This window comes from Chiloscyllium plagiosum, chromosome 15 (assembly GCF_004010195.1).
Source record: "Chiloscyllium plagiosum isolate BGI_BamShark_2017 chromosome 15, ASM401019v2, whole genome shotgun sequence".
Taxonomy (NCBI): domain Eukaryota; kingdom Metazoa; phylum Chordata; class Chondrichthyes; order Orectolobiformes; family Hemiscylliidae; genus Chiloscyllium; species Chiloscyllium plagiosum.
Genome location: NC_057724.1, coordinates 42,021,780 through 42,041,535, shown reverse-complemented (window position 1 = coordinate 42,041,535; position 19,756 = coordinate 42,021,780). Strand labels below are relative to the sequence as shown.

General features: G+C 38.7%; 1 protein-coding gene across 2 annotated transcripts in view; it reads right to left on the bottom strand.

Annotated features, from left to right (window-relative positions):
* The window catches only part of med12 (mediator complex subunit 12), a 198,696-nt gene that overhangs the window by 160,053 nt on the left and 18,887 nt on the right, over positions 1 to 19,756 (bottom strand). For both annotated transcript variants that reach the window (XM_043704778.1, XM_043704779.1), the window contains exons 3-9: positions 17,837 to 18,028; positions 13,818 to 13,977; positions 10,942 to 11,117; positions 5,863 to 5,973; positions 4,911 to 5,183; positions 919 to 1,065; positions 705 to 804 (exon numbers count right to left, since the gene is read on the bottom strand). In XM_043704778.1, the coding sequence (XP_043560713.1) occupies positions 705 to 804; positions 919 to 1,065; positions 4,911 to 5,183; positions 5,863 to 5,973; positions 10,942 to 11,117; positions 13,818 to 13,977; positions 17,837 to 18,028 (1,159 nt within the window). The remainder of the gene's footprint in view (positions 1 to 704; positions 805 to 918; positions 1,066 to 4,910; positions 5,184 to 5,862; positions 5,974 to 10,941; positions 11,118 to 13,817; positions 13,978 to 17,836; positions 18,029 to 19,756) is intronic.

Below are 19,756 nucleotides of genomic sequence, written 5' to 3'. Positions count from 1 at the left end.
GACCTCTCCGCCCCCACCCCCGTCTGACCTATCACCCTCACCTTGACCTCTTTCCACCTATCACATTTCCGCTGCCCCTCCCCCAAGTCCCTCCTCCCTACCTTTTATCTTAGCCTGCTGGACAAACTTTCCTCATTCCTGAAGAAGGGCTTATGCCTGAAACGTCGATTCTCCTGTTCCCTGGATGCTGCCTGACCTGCTGCGCTTTTCCAGCAACACATTTCCATATCTAAATACCATGACCTACTTATTCCAAATCCATACATCATTGTGACTTGGGAATTATATCACTGCTTCTTCATTTTCAGAGGTTGATAGCTTTGTAATTCCCTTCCTAAAAGCACTTTGAGAATCCCTGAATCCTAAGGACTGCAGTAATTCAAGATGGCAACTCATCACCACTTTTTCAAGGGCAATTATTGATGGGAGAATAAAGGCTGACCTATCAGTGATATCCACATCCCTGCACTAATGTAAGAGTCGCATTTCTTGAGAAACAAAGTATAAACTATACGTTGAGAAGACTCATAGGTACGGTTGAGATCTATCAGAAAATTGGGCCTAACAGTATTTCCAAGTCTCTACAAATTATTTTACTATAATACTGGTTATATTCAATATTCAGCAAGCAAAATTTAATTCTTGAGTCAGTTCACTTAAAGTTGGCAAAAAGAAACACCCCTGGTATCAGGAATTTCCATTACCTGCATTGGTTTCTTGACATTTATCGAATGACCACCTGATCTCCACAGCCTGACCTCGTTCTTTAATCTGTTCCTCAATTTCTCGCACTTTAGCTCTGACCTGTTAAAAGAATAAAATAAAGTTTCATAACAATCTGCATCTATTGAACACTTCTAACATGGAAGTCCAAAGTCTAGACAATTTATTTTTTACAGACAAGAGAATCTCGTATACCTGTTGGGTAAATGTTGAGTTTCCTCCTGGCATGGGTAGACTCGATGGCGCTATGGGTAAAAGATCGAGGGGAGATCCAGTCTTATTTCTGCAATCAGTCAACGAGTAATGCCACACCAATGCACTTGGACAACACAAAACTATACTCTGTAAAACAAGCAGCCAACAGTCATTCACAACAGTAAATCCTCACATCCTTCTACACACAACTGTCTTAAGTTTATACTAAGAAATCTCTGACAGAAATCTTTCCCAGTTTCTTCACTCCATTCCAAATTTGTTTTTGTGTTTTGATTTTAGGGACACCAAGTACCCACCTGTACCTCATTTAAATGGCAACTTGTCATATGTAATTTAAGATAATAAGTACCTACAGACCTTTCAATGTGCAAAGATCTAAGTAATCCTTAGCTGATGTGAGCAGTGGGATCATTTTTATTCAGAGTCACAAGCAATGATTAGGACCCAACTAAATTCTCTCTTCCCAGCTTCTGATGTTCCTTCTCGTTGGTAAAGGAGGAAAAGAGTCCACAGGGGTGGTCTTTCTCCCCATGTCAAAACAAAAGCAAAAAACATCTTTTCTGGTGATAAACAAATAGTGCAAGGAAACTGAACAGGTATAAAATTTAAGATATCAGTGCTGCTAGAGCAGTACTGAAACAAAGTCGTCTACCTGATCTCTATAATAGCCTAGATTCATTTTCAGCAGGTGGTTAGCTAAAAGTCATATCTTACTCTAACCTCTCATCCTGCTATTTGGATTCAATAATTAACACTGCTGCCTCACCAGGGCTCGATTCCAGCCTTAGGACTGCCTGCGTGGAGTCACTCGTTCTGCTCTGGTTTTCAATGGGCACCGCAGTTTCCTCCCACAGTCTAAATGTGTGCATTTAAGTGCTAACTTTTCACAGTGCCTAGGGATGTACAGGCTAGGTGGACTAGCCATGGGAAATGCAGGGTTACGGGAATCGGGTAGAGAGCTGGGTCTGGGTGGGATGCTGTTTGGAGGGTAGATACAGGCGAGATGGGCCAAATGGCCTATTTCTGCAGTGTAGGTATTCTATGATCTAGCCTCATACAATTTACATAATCTCTTTGAGCAGACACATTATTTAAGAGACATTAAGTGAATAGGTAAAAACTTTGAATACAAATGTACGAAAATGTGATTATGTACTTTGATAAGAAGAATATATATGTGCATTGAATGCAGTCTGGACAAAGTTCAATAGGTTGATCCCAGAAATGTATAAATTTTATTCTGAGGAGAGGTTGAGCAGGAGGGGCCTGTATTCATTGTAGATTAGAAAAATGAACGGCAATCTTGTTGAAACATACAAAATTCATACTGGATTTGGCAGAGTAGACGCAAAAAGGTTAATTCCCCTTGTGGAAGATGTATAAAACTGGAGGAATAATCTCAAAGTAATGTCCATTTAAGACAGAGGTACGATCAATTTCTTCTCTTTGAGGGTAGTGAATCTATGGAATTCTCTACTGCAGAGGGGTGTAGCGGCTGGGTCGTTAAGTATATTCAAGGGTCATTGATTGGCAGATCAGGTCTGAATGTTCTACATCTGCTCCTACATCTGATGGTCTTACGGAGTGCAACTGGCTGATACGTGCGTTTCAACTTCTGTCCTAGAGTAAAAGTCTAATTACAGATTAGGTCAGTCTTTATTGATTCATACCATCCAGGCAACGTCTCAGATGCCAACATCAGCACGTTATGTCCTTCCCCACCAGCAGGACACAATACAGTGGCACACAGCCAGGAGGGAGTTGCCCTGGGAGTTCTCAACATTGACTCTGGATTCCATGGAGTCTCACAGAATCAGAGCTGAAACTTTATTGCTGGAACAGCACAGCAGGTCAGGCAGCATCTAGGGAACAGAAGATTCGACGTTTCGGGCACATGCCCTTCTTCAGGAATGAGCAGAGAGTGTTCAGCAGGAGAAGATAAAAGGTAGGGAGGAGGGACTTGGAGGAGGGGCGTTGGAAATGTGATAGGTGGAAAGAGGTCAAGGTGAAGGTGATAGGTCGGAGTAGGGTGGAGGCGGAATCAGGTCAGACGTGGAAAAAATATACCTATTAATTATCATGCACGGCCCCCCACACCTGATGAATCAGTACTCCTTTAACTGAACAAAGTACTAAGTATGGCAAGGGCATAGAATATACTCAGATCAGCATATTCAATGCCCATCTCCAAGAGTAGCTCAGCAGCACCACCACTGACTGAGGTCGCCGAATCCTAAAGGACATGGCTGCTAGACTGATGCTAACAGAACCAACAAGAGGGAAAAATCCTATTTGGCATTTTCCTCACCTATCTAGCTGTATCAGATGCATTTATCTACAAACATGCTGGTAGGAGTGACCACTAGCCATCATTGTGGAGACAGAGGCCCATATTCACATTGTCCATACTCTTCACCTTTTTATTGTGGCTCTACCACTGTGCTAAATAAAGCAGATTCCGAATAGATAGAATTGGCAATGCTAAATTGCCCGTAGTGTTAGGTGAAGGGGTAAATGTAGGGGAATGGGTCTGGGCGGGTTATGGTTCGGCGGGTCGGTGTGGACTGGTTGGGCCGAAGGGCCTGTTTCCACACTGTAAGTAATCTAATCTAAAAAAAGTAATCTGATTAATTCAAAACTAGTCATCAATGAAGCACCACAGATCAACTGCAGCAAAACTGTATTCAACTATAAGCTGTAACTTTATTGTCTGGAATATTCTTCACTCTACCACAATTATCAAATCAAGGGTTAAAATCCGTTTGAATGAATAGCGGCGGAGAGCATGCCAGAAATAAGAAAGGGTATACCTGAGAAAGAGGTGCCAACCTAGTGAACCTACAGCATGTGACATTTATCTGTCGAAAAATAGAAGCAGTATGCAATAGACAGAGGTAACCAATCCCAAAACCAACAGATCAAATCAATGTTATATGGTGCTGTCACATCCAGCTGTGAATGTTAGACACGCAAATGCTGCATCCACAATGATGGCAAATCAATGTAAAAGGCAGTACTGAAGCACTTGCAACTAGTTCAGCCAGACGTGCCAAGCTGTGACCCCTCAACCTACACCTGGAAGTCCCCAGCATCATCTCTCAATTTTTAGACCAATTGATTCACTCTATACGACATGGCTGAAACTAGAATATTATTATTGAATCTGTCGCTATTCATGTCCCAGAGGTCATCAATGACCAAACACTTGACAGTCTAGCCATATAAAATACTATGGACACAAAAGCAGGTTGAACGGTACGAAATTTATGTTAAGAAATTTACCTCTTGATGCTCGAACTTGCTCACCATTTACACAGTGCAAGTCAGGAGTGCAATGGAATACTTTTCACTTGTGTAAATGGTGTAGCTCCAAAAACACTCAAAGATTGAGAATTCAACCTAGTTCATTGGCACTGCATTCACTACCTTCAACATTCACACTCTCCACTACAATTGCACCGTTGCAGCAGTGCACACCATGTATAAAATACATACAGTAGACTCCACTGTCAGTATCTTACAAATCTAAAACCTCTACTACCTAAAATTACAAGAGCAGTAGTTGCATGGGATCAGCGGCACGTACAAGATTCTCTCTAAATTGGACATCAGTACGGCTTAGAGTTATATCAACATTCTTTTAATGTCATTGGATCAATATCCAAGAAACCATTTTGTGGATGTATCTACACCACATGGACTGCAGTGGTTCATAAATATGTAGCACCACTTTCTCAAGGGTAATTATGAATTGGCATGGAATTAAAGCCTAGCCACCAACATCTATATCTTGTAAATTTTTTTTTTAAAAAGTCACAAAGGGTAATTATATAGCTTAATAAAAATTGTCTTTTCAATCCATTAATAGAACTTCTGTTTCATTTAGACTATGTTATTAATGTGAAAGGCAATGGCTATTTGGCATTAGCTCAATTAAAGGCACAATAAAGAAAACTAAACTTCTGAAATACCTGAAGCATACAGCTTAATCCAAACACAACTGGGCGATGCTGTGGGCAAATATAAAAATCCATGAATGGAGATTGAGGCTGATTAGACCCATTAGTTGGTGGTGTTGGAGTTGAAGGTAAAGCATTTCCTGTCGGTGCTGCCATAACATGTGTCTGGTGTCCTCCTGTTACGGCATTACTACCACTATCCCCAAGCAACAAGGAGAGTCGTCGGGTGCAGAAGTAAGCCAAGCGTCTTGACAGGTATGCAGACTGCACAAATTCTCCAGAATACTACAAAGAGCAGAAAAACATAATTAAAGTCACTAATGTGCACTGGGTGTTATTATCTCACAATTAGATCTATATAGACAATTGTATAGTGACTTGATAGACTGGAGCCACGCTAACATTGGTACACTAATATATGTAACAATATTAACAGCACTGTCATTAGGATTTTAGTGAAGTTAACATTTGACACTTAAAAATGTTTTTTTGCTGTTTTACAGAAAACCCTAACATACAATTGAAGCTCAAATAAAAGTTGATTACTGCAAATGGTGAAAATTTGAAATAAAAACAGAAATGGTGAAGAAACTCAGCAGATGTGGCAGTATCTGTGGAGACAGAAACAAAGTTAATGTTTTAAGTGTGATGTAACTCCTCTTCAGAACACAAGTTATGTTGTCTGCCTGGAGCTGTATGGTCATGGTTGAGCAGTTTGAATTGATAAATTAGGAGTATTTCACAAGTAATGTACTGATACAGCATTAAAAACAAATGGAAATAATATTTTAATCTATTTATTATGACATCGATAAAATAAGCAAGCCTGGTGATAGCATGCTATTAATTGATAGTTGAAATGTCAATGCTTTTAATTCTAACATTTTAAATTACCTGGATTTATTTGAATAAACAGTATGCTCTAACTGTCAGGAATAACAGAGCCAAACAGAAATTTACCCACCTGTAACATCAGTGGGAGCAATAACTTAAGGAGTTCATCCTCCCCTGGCCGGATTTTCTCAAAGCATTCTAGAACCCAGGTCAGGAACTCATGCCTATCCAGCATTCCGTCCTGTAACCAAAGTGAGAAAATCAGAGCTATAGAAATGAATGTTGCAAACATAATATTATTGTTCAAAAAAGGGTCTAGAAACAAGTCACCAGTTTAACTTTAGTGTTGAAGAAATTGTGGTTAATTAACTTGCTGCAGTTTCTTGAAGTAAAAAGAGAGGGAGAGTTGATCAGGGAAATGTGGTTGTAGTTGTGTACATGGACATCCAAAAGATGTTTCATACAGTGCTGCATAACAGACTGGCGAGCAAAGTTATAGTTCACACGCTAAAAGCAATAGCAGCAACATGCTGAGTAACATAAAACTGGCCAAGTGGCAAGAAACGGAGAATAGTGGTTAATGGACATTCTTTGAGTTAGAAGTGGGTTTGTCATGAAGCTGCACAGGGTCAAAGGGACCCTTACCATTCCTGATATATATGACTAACTTCGATCTTGTCTGGTTGGGTACAATTTCAAAAAGGCTGGTACAATGTACTTTATCTGCACCTGCCAGCCCAACATGAACAAATGCAAAGTGATTTATTTTGCTAGGAAAAAGGCCACAATTCTAAAGGGGAAGCAAGAATGGAAATATCTTTGAGCCTGCTGCGTCATTCACTAATATCACTGCTGATCTGTTTATTTTGAATTCCACCTTCCCATCAACCCCAAACAACTCTCTATTACCCGATCCAATAAGAATCTATCTGCATCTGTCTTAAAAATATTCCCTGACACCACCTCAAACGTCTTCTGAAGCAGAGTATTCCAAAGTCTCTTAACTTTCATCTCTGTTCCAAAATGGTGAACACCAATTTTAAAACAGTGCTCTCTACTTCTTGACTGATCCAACAGAGGAAGCATCCTTTCCACATCCACCTTGTCAAGACTATTCACAATCTTCTAGACTTCAATCATCTGTCACTCTTTTACACTACAGTGGAAACAAGTCCAGCCGATTCAAACTCTCTCTCAAAACAAGCTGGGTCTTCAGGTTTTAATCTAGGAAATTTCCTCTGAACCATCTCCAATGTATTTACATCCTTCCCTAAATAAGGTTGGCACAAAGATTCTGCAAACGTATATAGACAGATACAGCAAGTGGGCAAAACCTTGGCAGATGGAATAAGACATGAGGAAATGTGAGCATGTGCACTTCCACAGATAGAACAGAGGAGCTGAATGTTATTTAAATGGAGAAAGGTTGCAGAAATCGATGGAACAGAGGGATTTGGGAGTCCTTGCCCATAAATCACAAAAAGCAGCAACAGACAGGTTTGTGGCACCATGATTGGCTCTGCTGCACAGCAAGGGAGGAAAAAGGTTGCAAGAGGGATAGGAGGGATCGGAGTTTCAAACGTAAGGAGAACTGACAGGCAGTTTTGCAGCAACAAACAAAATGATATGTTGCCTCCCAGCTGCCACGGTTAGGGAAGTCTCTGAGTGGCTGCAAGGTGTTCTGAAGGGGGAGAGTGAACAGCCAGCAATCGTTATGCATGTTGATACCAACGATATGGGTTAAAAAAAAAGAGAAAATTAGATCCTGCAGCAGGAGCTGAGAGAGGTAGTCGCTAATTATGAAAGAAAACTACTATGTCTGCAATCTCAGGATTATGCCCAGTGTCAGGTGCTACTGAGTACAGGAACAGGAAGATAGATCAAATGAATGCTTGGCTAAAGGGATGGTGTAGGAGGGATGAGTTTAGAGTTTTGGATCATGGGACTGCTTCTGGGATGGATGGGACCAGTACAAGCCAGACACAGTGAACCAGAATGGGTCCAATATCCTTGCTGGAAGGTTTCCTCATGCTGCTGGAGGGGTTTTAAATTGATTTAGCTGGGTATGGGGCACAGAGTAGATGTAAACTCAGGAATAAGGTCCAATCAGATACAATCAAGGCATCATATGGCACAGAAACAGAACCTTTGGTTCAAAAATTAAAATACTTTTGGACAGGAACATGAATAAGAAAGGTTGAGGGGGATATGGGCCAAACTAGTTTAGTTTGGGAAATTTGGTTGGTATTGATGAGTTGGACCGAGAGGTCTATTTCCATGCTGTATGACTCTACGGATCTATAACTTGTCCATGCCAACCAAGTTTCCCAAACTAAACTAGCCCCATTTGTCTGCGTTTGGCCTATATCCCTCTAAACCATTGTTTTTCATGAACCTGTCAAATGTCTTTTAAATGCTCTAACTGTACCTGTATCTACTACTTCCTCTAGCAGTTTGTTTCATATATCAACAACCCTCTGAGTGAAAAAGTTGCCCCTTAGGTCTTTTTTAAACCTTTCTCCTCTCACCTTAAAATATGGCTTCTTGTTTTAAATATTCTTACCCTAGGGAAAAGATTTTTACTATTCAGTTTATCTATGCCTCTCAAGATTTTACAAACCTCTGTAAGGTATCCCTCAACCACCTATCCTCCAGTGAAAAAAATCCCAGCCTATCCAGCCTCTCCTTAACTCAAACTCTCCAGTTCCAGTAATACTCTTATTTCACAAGTATGTATAATGTTCATACACTACCTGAACCCTTGACAACTTAATAATATCCTTCCTATAACAGGACTACCAGAACTGCAGACAGTATTCCAAAAGTGGCCTTACTAACATGCGTACAACTGCAACATGACATCCTAACTCTGATACTCAAAGGTCTGAGGCTTGAAGGAAAGAATGCTAAATGCCTTCTTAACCACCCTGTCTACCTGTGATGCAACGTTTGAAGAACTATGTACCTTAAACCCCAGGTCTCTCTGTTTGACAATACTATCCAGGGCTCTACCATTATTTGCATACATCCTGCCCCCTTCTTCATCTTACATAAAAAGAATATTCGGACAGTCCAGCATATAGAGGAGAAAGGAGCAGGATGAGGCACATGGATGGGCTAGAAAGCTACACCTCATCTTCCGCCTCGGAACACTTCAACCCCAGGGCATCAATGTGGACTTCACCAGTTTTCTTATTTCCCCTCCCCCCACCTTACTCCAGTTCCAACCTTCCAGCTCAGCACTGTCCTCATGATCTGTCCTACCTGCCAATCTCCCTTCCCACTTATCCGCTCCACCCTCCTCTCTGACATATCACCTCCATCCCCACCCCCATTCACCTATTGTACTCTTTGCTACCTTCCCTCACACTCCTCTTTGACCTATCACCTCCATTCCCACCTCTCCACCTTGGAGGCTCCCTGCCTCCATTCCTGATGAAGGGTTTTTGCTGAAACATCAATTTTCCTACTCCTCAGATGCTGCCTGATCTGCTGTGCTTTTCCAGCACCACTCTAATCTAAACTCTGGTTTCCAGCATCTGCAGTCCTCACTTCTACCTAGAAAGCTCAACTGTACCTATTTTAATGCAAGGAGCATGACTGGTAAGACAGAAGAATTTAGAGCACTGATCACTTGGAAATAGGATATTGTTGCGACTGCAGAGATACGGTTGAAGAAAGGTCAGAACTGTCAGTTCAACATTCCAAGATATAGAAATTTCAGGCATGATGTGGGAGGGGAGAGTAAAAGAGGTGGGCATTGCATTATTGATAAAGAAAATCATCACTGCAGCAATGAGGCAAGTGTCTTCAAATGAGGCCAACTGGATAGAGTTCAGAAATGAAAAAAAAGCCTCCCAACAGTCAAGGGAGATTCAGGAGCAGATATGTAGGCAAATCACAGAAAGATGCGAGAGAAACACATTTATAGTCGTGGAAGACTTCAACTTTACTAACATTAACTGGGATCACCTTAGTGTGAAAGGATCAGACAGGGTGAAATTTTTAAAAGTGCATCCAAGAGAGGTCGAGGAGTAATCTGATTGAATTCTACAATATTATGAAAGACATAGGAGAAAACGAATCTTCCAGGTCAGCGAGCCAACCTACATCCAGAACTTCACCCTGAGCCACAAAATCTTCTCAAAACTCACTAGGCATAACAGAATACAATATGAGAATCTCTTCTCCATGGCAGACGTGTCTAAGACCAAAGGGCATAAGTTTAAGGTGAGGAGAAAGTGGTTTGGAGGAGATCTGGGAAATATCTTTTCACTAGAGGGTGATACATATATGGGACGTACTGTCCATTCGGTTCATCCCATATATGTATCACCCTCGAGTGAAAATAAATTTCCCAGATCTCCTCCAAACCACTTTCTCCTCACCTGAAACTAAAGCCCTTTGGTTCTTGCAACACTTAAGAAGCATCTGTATGAGTACTTAAAATGCCAGGCCACAATAGGCAAATGGACCAAGTGCAGTCAACTGGGATTAGCATAGGTTGGTATTTGTTGGTCAGCATAGACATGGTGAGCCATGCTGTATGACTCTTATCAAATCAGTGGCACGCTCACTGAATTGCAGAATAGGATCATTAGGATGAATAGTCTACCTCTGCTTCTATATCTTCTGGTCTTACTATCTAAAGAGACCAAAACTGAACAAAGTATTAAAGATATGGTCTTACCACAGAAGCATAACATCCTTACTTGTACACAAAAGCAAAGTGTCGGAGAAACTCAGCAAGTCTGGCAGCATTTCATGGAGACAAAAACAGTGACCTTCATCTTTTCTGTTGCTAACCCCTAAACTACAAAATTTATTAAGATCACAGCATACCACAAACGATTTGAATTCCATGATCTGTGTTGGAAGGGAACCTTTCATTATCTCAAAAAAAACCTTACTGCTCTAACTTTCAAATGTTCTAAATTCAACAGTTATTGCTGTCCTGAAGAAAACTTGCAGTGTTTCACCTAGAATCGTTTTCAAGAACCTCATGAATGATTAAATTTACGCGTGCACAGCCCATTAAAAATACAGATTAAAATTAGGTTAAAAATCGTGGATGCATGTGTTTTGCTGCAGATGTTGAATTTTGTTGCTACTCACTATTTGGCACGGGTAGATGAATCCAAAAGTCGCGATCACACAGTTACTGAGGATTTACTGTATTTCACAAGTATGTATAATGTTCATACACTACCTGAAACATGTAGAGAGCCAGCTTTTCATTATATTCCCACTGTTTCATGGCCTGCTCCACTTCAGGCACTGTGGGTTGTACTGGTGTCCCACAATTCTGTGAAGACATCAATCGATAAGACTCAGCAATCTTCTGTAGCTGTTCCCAAAGGTACTTTGTGATGATTTGAGTCCACTCTACAGGAAAAAAAAACATTACTGCAAATTTCTTAACTTGGCACTGCTTAATCCTAACACATTTAAGTATGATACTCCAAAGTTACCAAATATTCATCTATTCATGCAATGCATTTTAGTGTGACATTACAGACACATGTAGGAACCTGACAACAGGAAGGAAGCAAACTCAGAGTCAGACATAAACCAACCTAATATCACACTTCCCCAACTGATGTTTTCAGAACAGTGGCACTGGCATATTTTAGTTTACTTTACTAGTTTAGCTTTTGTAACCCCCAGAACATAAAGTATACCAATTGCAATCACAAAATTGCCAACACACACTCGAGATTCTCTTATGACGCAGAGATAGAGGCAGCACTGTGCAAACGTTTTCCATGCTATTCTACTACAGGACAATAAAAGTTAAATTAAAAATCTTTAGAATGACAAGAGTAGACATGAAAACCTAACAATGAAGTTTTAATTCAAAGCTATCCCCATTAAGCAAATTATTTACAAAGTGTTTAAAAAAAAAGACAAAACATATCAACTATACAAAAATTTGCACTTTGTACATTGGACAACTGTTAAACATAAACTAAGTATGGCACAGGAACAGGCCCTTCAGCCCATGGTGTTATGCCAAACATGATGCCAAATTAAACTAATCCTTTATGCCTGCCCATGGCCCACATCTTTCCATTTGTTCCTTATTCATGAGCTTACCTTACCCAAACACCTCTATCTTATCTGCCTCCAGCACTAACCTGGCAGCATGTTCCAGGCACCTACCACTCTGTGGAAAAAAAACCTACTCCTCACATCTCCTTTGAACTTGCCTCCTCTTACCTTAAATGCATGCCCTTTAGTACTGTATTAGGCATTCCAACTCTGGGAAAAAGATTCTGACTGTCAACCCTATCTCTGCCTCTTCTAATTTTATGAGCTTCTATCAAGTCTCCCCTCAGCCTCCACTGCTGCAAAACAACCCTTGTTTGTCTAGACTCTCCTTTAATCGAATGTCCTGGTAAACCTCTTCTGCACCCTCTCCAAAGTCTCAACATCTTTTCTGTAATATAGTGACCAGAACTAAATGCAACTGAATGCAACATGTTAAATACTATTATATGCTATTAAGTATTTAAGCAGTATTTAAGTATTCAAACACGATTAAAACGGTAAATACTATTCTTTAATTTCTTGATAATTAAAACATTTCTTGATGTAGAATGTCAACTGGAGTAAAGCACTGTAATTTTGTTCTCCAACTCAATTAATACTGGCATTTATATTCAGTTAACCATTTAATACCAAAATTGATAGGCCCAACTGTTGAATACTTGAGCTATCTGGGTCTCAAGGTTGAATGTGTGGTGTACTTGACCCAGAAAGTAAATAAACAATTATAGATGGAGTCCATCAACACTCACTGTGAATAAATGTCACTGAAGCAATACACAAAAGCAATCAATACTTCTGAAAGATAAAACTTCAAGCAAAGGGAGGAAGAAAATAAATTACAGTAAAAATAACTAACTTTTCTATGAACTGTCAGTATACGATCAATTTGGTAATACTGAACTTGAATGTTCCTGAAAAAAAAGACTCACTTCATCAAAGCTTTTCATCTTACACAATCTGCCATCGAGTTCTCATCTACAGTCTACTGCAAGCTTATCTTCACTGGTCAATATATGTGCTGAGATTCCAATAGTATATGGAAGTATCAGATTAAATTTACTGTCACATCGTAAATAAGGCCCAAGCCATTTCTTCACTGTTCAAAGTTTGATGAAATAGAGCACGTCAAAACCATGCTGCAAGGCAATGGCTGCTCTAATTAGAGCATTTCTCACTGTATATCATGCAAATGCATGAATATGACTAAGGCTGTCGCTTTTGGTCTTCAGAAATATCGTATCTTTGATTTCCCTGGAAGGGTAAGGTATGTGTCAAAAATATGAGCAACAGGTGACACTTGGTTTTTACAGCAATTTCTGCTTTTGAATATGTTCTTTAAGCTGTTTACAATATGTAAGGTACTGACCTATCACAAACAACCTCAAAATGCACTGTTCAAAAAAAACGTGATTTCATGATTGGATAATATGTGCTAAATAAGCTAAACTGTATGAAGAATTATACTGACAGCCAATTTAAGATTGTCAGTATATTTGTAGTGTGGTACACTTGCATATACTGGAGGCTACATATTTTAATACACAAGGCAGAAGAACATATTAAGACAACACAGGCAGAAGGAACATATGCACACATTACACCTGCTTCAACTTAATAAAACAGGTGACAGCCATTCTCTAGTTCATTCATCAAGGTATTGCTTTGACCAAATTTAGTCAATCTACCTGATTTAAATGTAAACAAAGCCTGGCAATTAACTATCACTCAGTCTAACTAGCACACCTCTACAATTGAAGTCTACTCATAAACTAATCAGCACTCTCTCTTCATAATACATAAAAATGTTGTTCCCCATTGTGTTAGTATGTTGAAACATCAGTATGTTATTCAGTTTACAGATTAATGGAGTGCTGGCTTTCTCTCCAACATGCTTAGCTTCGCATGTAAAATGAAAGGAATTGTTCATTCAAAAGGTCTTACCAACAAAAATGTATTCAATGCGCAAAAAGTAAAAGCCAGCCAATCAAACTTGCTTATTTAAATCTAAAGAGAAATATTTTTTGTTAACCCTACCTATACAAGGGTCTATGACATGACGTTTCTTCATCTTTGTTTCAGTGATAGCAGCATAATAGGCACATGTCATTTTTATCAGCCAAGCAGCTCTCATGACTGGCACTGAATATTTGGCTAGGTATCCAAACACTTCTTCCTTTTTACTAAATATAGGCACCTGAAAAAATGTTTAAAAAATGGGTGTTAGATAAGTGCACAAGATTTCTTTCAGAATAAGTTAATAATTTGAAATATGACCATATTACAAACAACAAGTGGAATGTTGGAGATAATGTAGCGATCCACAAAGACAAAACAATGCAGCATGGGATTTTCTTTGTTTAGTGTTTCAGGTGATGAGTAGGGAGGGGCAATATGCTGGATTTGAAAGGAAGCAATAGGTAATACCTAAGCAAAAGGATTCAGTTACAATGCCAGTCAGCAGAAGATCCAAAAAATCATTGTTAGGTGGTCAGAAGATTGGTTCAAATAGGCCAGAGAAGCTATAATGTGAGCTCTATAACCAAAATGAGCCCAAAGAGATGAGAAAGTGGAGGCTGATGATAGATGGAATGCAAAAATAGCAGGATTTCAGAACTGGATTCCAACATAGATGAGGTTTAACTCATCAACAAGTGAAAGAGCTGCTAAACAGATGGTGTTACCATTGATGCTTCTTGTATTTACAATTAGAGATGAAGATGACAGAAATATAATGCAATGGTTTGCAGCGAACAAAGGGAACTCAGATTTATATTTGTTTTGCATAATTATTCTCGGATAATAAGTTGGCTTAATAAAATAAAGCATGGACCAAATGCATGATATGGCTCTATCACAGCTGTTCATGAATGTTTAAACAAACTGTGTCCTCAATATGTGCACTGTGAACTTGAAGGGTGACGATGGGGTGATATTGAGTGATTCAATTGGATCAGAAGGAGTACATATTTACTAAACTCTTTCGAACACTTGAGTTGTCCAATAGAGCAGAAATATTACAGATACTGACAGCATAAAGATTAGAAAGTTAAATGCAGATGTAAAATAAGTTGAGGCTGGGTAGATTATAGATCCCCCAGTGCGCAAGTAGAAGGAACTCATTTGGAGACTAGGGTAGGGTGGCAAGAATGTAAGGGCTACAGCACATTTTGGATCAGATAAAGATCACTGACATAAATTTTTATGTCTGTTTGTCTCTCCAAACATGCAGAGACCTATTGAGCATTTGAAGCCTTTTCCATTTGACTTAACTGAGAAAAAGGAGTAGACCATGCAATTCCTCATCCTTTAACATCATTTAATTAAATGATCACTAAAGTGTAACTCAATTACATTTATCCACTGTTGTTCCATGTCCACTAAGTAAATGTCGTTACCTGATAAAAATCTTGCTAATTCAGTCTTAAAAATTTCAACTGACCGAGCATCAACTAGCATTTTGGGACAAAGAGTGCCATATTGGGCAAGGACAGAGAAATAGAACTGACTGAAACAAAAAAGGAAATTGCTTGCCAAATTCAGTTAGTCTGGCAGCATCTTGGAAAGGAAGTACACTTAGCTTTTTGAATCTGGTGACACTTCTTCAGAATTCTGACTGGGTCTGCAGGTCAAAGATAGGCCTCTGTCCTTAACTGCACAGTAATCACTTAATTGGTCACTTTGGGAATATGCCTCCCTGCCAGACTATGTGTCTCTTGATTTTAGCCCAACATTGGGATCAGTCAAAGGGAAAAAATGAATTTATAAGAAAGAAATGGGACAACCAAAAGAAACTTGTTGCTCTTTGCAAACATTTTAACATCTGTCAGATAGAAAGGATTTCTTGGGTTTCAGTTTTATAGATACCATTGTTTACAGATAACTGAAAACATTTATAACATTCTAAATAAGTTATCAGCACTGATCAAAGATGCTGTCCAATATCACTCAAAGGAATTTGTTTCCATCAAGAGACATTTCTTTGGAAGTCTCAGACTTTTCAAAGGTTCTGATGAATATTATTTATTCACTGTCAGATGTTACTTACACATGAAGATAATTTTATTTACAGTCAGATAATTGTGCAGCCATAGTGCTGCTATAAGCTAGAAGCCACCAATCATGGGAAGACGACAGAGGAGAAATTACAGAAAGATACAGCTATGGAAAAATAGTGGGGAAACTTCAGTTATCCTAACTGAAACAGGGATAGCAACAGTGTAAAGAATAAAGTGGAGGAAGAATCCCTGAAATATGTCCAAGATAATGTTCTTGATCACTGCATTTCCAGCCCAGTGAGGAAGGAAGCATTGTTGATGTAGTTCTGGGGAATAAAGTGAGGCAAGCAAAGCATGTTTCATTGGCAAGACATTTGAAGAAGATAGCATGATCAGGTTAAGCTGAGTTACAGAAAAAGACAAAGTAAAAATACTTAAATGGAGGAAAGGAGGTAAATTGAAAGTAGGTATGTGAAATCAAAAATTAACAGATTAAACAGTATTTTGTACACTCAGCAGCTTTCAAAGAACAAATGATTCAGATAAAATAAGAAAGGAAGGAAGGACATCCAAAGCTGGAACTCACTGAGTGACTAAAGACATAGTGGCTACAATGAGACAGAAGGAGGTGACATGACAATTGTGCAGCCAACACAATAGGAATTATATTCAGAATATAGAAAACAGAATGAAGATTTAAGAAAAGGGAATTAAAAAAAAGAAAATGAGAATAGATTTGTCACAATTAAAAAAAGGTAAGCCAACCTTCATAAATGTATAAAATAGCAAACAAAAGTAGTAATCAAAGGTAGTTGAGACCAATTATTGATGACAAATAGGACTTTCTTGTGGGGATGGCACTGCTGGATTACTGAATAAATACCTTGCCTCTGAATTTACTGCAAAGATAAAGTGAAGGCAGTTGTAAAGAAGGAAGCAGTAGTTATAATGAACAGAATTAAAGTAAAGAGAAGGTACTTAAAAAGGTTGCCAATAAAATAAAATTACCTATTAAAAATATTCACAGTCCAATTCATTTATCTTATGTGGAGACTGGAGATACATGATTCATGTGCCTTAAGAGCAGCAAAAAGGAAGGGAGATTTGATGGGGTATTCAAAATCATAGATAATTTGCTAAGAGTAAATAAGGAGGAACTGTTTCCAATGGCAGAAGGTCAGTAATCAGGATATACAGACCTAAATGATCAATAAACAAAATCAGAAGAGACATGAGTAAATATTATTTTTTCCCTCACAACAACATATTGTAAGCTATAAGGCACTGGATCAAAGAACGAAGAAAGCAGATTTAAAAGAAACATTCAAAAGAGAAATGAGTAATAATTGTAGATTTTAAAAATTACAAACATTTGGAACAGTAGATTGGTTTTAGTTGAACAGCTTACGAAAGTAGCTGGTACAGGGAGGGTGGGTTGAACATGCTGCATCATTCTATATTTGCTGTACAAACAAATTATTTACTCTTCCTGATTTCTGTGACGCCAAATGCTTGCCAACAGCAACTGTACAAAGTATATACCTTATGTTTTTTAACCCCATTGTAACAGATACATTTCTAACCAACTGACAAGACACCAGCTGATTGTGGGATAAGAGTCAACAGCCCTTTTTCGCACCATTTCTCTGTGATTAAAATGATTAAGCTAACTTAGTACGTCTACCCATCAGCAGCACCAAAAGGTGTTGATAAAACTGCTGAATTAAATGGTCTAATTGATACAGAAGTCTACAATGAAACCATTTAAAATGTATGTGCAGAAAAATTGACTATCTAAAAGGAATTATAAGAAAAGAAAAAGAAAGAAAGTGTCACACCTGCCAAATCGAATTTTATTAGCAGCCAGATAAAAGTATTACAGTTTGGCCGTGTTCCAACATACCTCGCAACACTAAACTGAGCATCACTACAGGACTATAATTAGTTAAAACTATTAATACTAGAGTGGTTGGCAGCTGAAAAATATGACAGCATTGAGACAATTATATCTTTATAAACTTAAGTGCGAAAACAAATGTGGATTAAAAACAAACTTACCTTTTTTGCAAGTTGCGTTAATGGTTTGGTTCCAGACAGATCAGTAAACCAGTTATGAATTGAAGGTTGTGAACGAGCTGTGACAAGCCAGAAACTATCCTTCTGATTAACCTGAGGCTTCCTTTTGCCTGTATCCGGAAATGTGTTACACCGTAACTTCTCTGCGATTATACTGCTGAAGTAGGAGCTGATCTACAACAAAGTTCAATAGAGATTTGAGTGGGTCCAGTAACACAAATGCTAACTACAATGTTCATTGCTTTGTAAATTTGTAACAAAAAGGTGGCTGCTTGTGTGAAGCGCTGAATGCATTGAAACAAAAGTTTGTTAAAATATTTCTGTTAATCTAAAATTACTTTGATATGGAGATGCTGGTGTTGGATTGAAGTGAACAAAGTCATAAGTCACATAACACCAGGTTATTGGCCAACAGGTTTATTTGAAATCACAAGCTTTCGGAGTGCTGCTCCTTTATCAGATGAAATCAGGTGTCATGTGACTTCTAAAATTACTTTGTGTGAGCTCTCTAACACATTTAATTCCTCTATGGCAACACTTTTAGTTTCACCCACACTAAGAATTATTCTTCAATAAAAGGGCTTTACACTATCTATTCTCACATAATTGCCGATGTTTCTCAGGTTTATCACAAAGTATAGAGACCCGCCTGAACTGAGTCATCATTTCAAATTTCCCTGCTTCACTGAAGACTGTTTTACAGCTCCATTGGCTTCTAACACTTAGTTCTGTCAGACAGTAGTGGATTGAAGCAAGACCTTCAACAAATATATACATATTGAAAAACATAATATCAAAAGGTGGTAAACTGTTAAAACTAGGACATTTTAGTGGAGATATAAAACTGAAACTGTGCACCTGATCAGATTAAGGTGAATATTAAAAATCCCATAGGTATATTAAAAAGAAACAAAAGAATTCTCCCAGCATCCTGGACTATATCATCCTTAACGAACACCTGGTAATTCATCTTATGCTCATTAAACAGATTTTGTGTGCACAAATATTGCTACATCCTGCTTATAGATTTAATAGTCAATGAGGAGGTAATAGCTTAATGGTATTTTCACTAGACTTTTAATCCAGAGACTAGTTTCCATACATACAGACAAAGGAGGACATCATTTTGACTGGGACAACACACATATCCTTGGACAGGCAAAACAAAGACATGCACAAGAATTCTTACAGGCATGGCATTCTAACCAGAACTCCCTCAATAAACACATAGACTTAGATTCCATCTACCTTCCCTTGGAAAAAAACAGATATGACATCACCCACCTAAAGAAGCCAAGGCCTACAAATAGAGAGGCAGGACATACCACCAGCGTTTCACCTGAGATTCGCGCTGATGATGTTACCTCAACATGGTGATGAAATGTGAGAAAACAAACCTTCCAGCTCAGCGTGTTAATTTACATACTTATCATCAACCTAAGCTACAAATCTTCTCAAAACTTGCTATCCCAGGTAAAGTTCAAATCCTGCCAAGGCAGGTGGAAGAATGTGGATTCAACAAAAATCTGGAATTAAGAAGCTGATGATGACCATGAAACCATTGCTAACTGTCAGGAAAAATCTATCTGGCTCTCTAATGTCCTTTAGGGAAGAAAACTGAACTCCTTGCCTGGTCTGGGCTGCACGTGACTCCAGACCTACAGCAATGTGGTTGACCTTTGGGCAAGTAAAGATAGGCAATAAACGGTGGCCCTATGAACAAGCTTTTAAAATGCATTTGAAATGTAATCACCATGTTTAATAATTCACAATATCTTCATACGAGTTATATAGCAGCAAGCAATTTATTTACATCAGTATTTATCAAGAAACAAAAACGGAGTCTGTAACTATGCGTAGAAAATAGATTTGAACATAGAAGAGGCTCGGTGGCATCTGTAA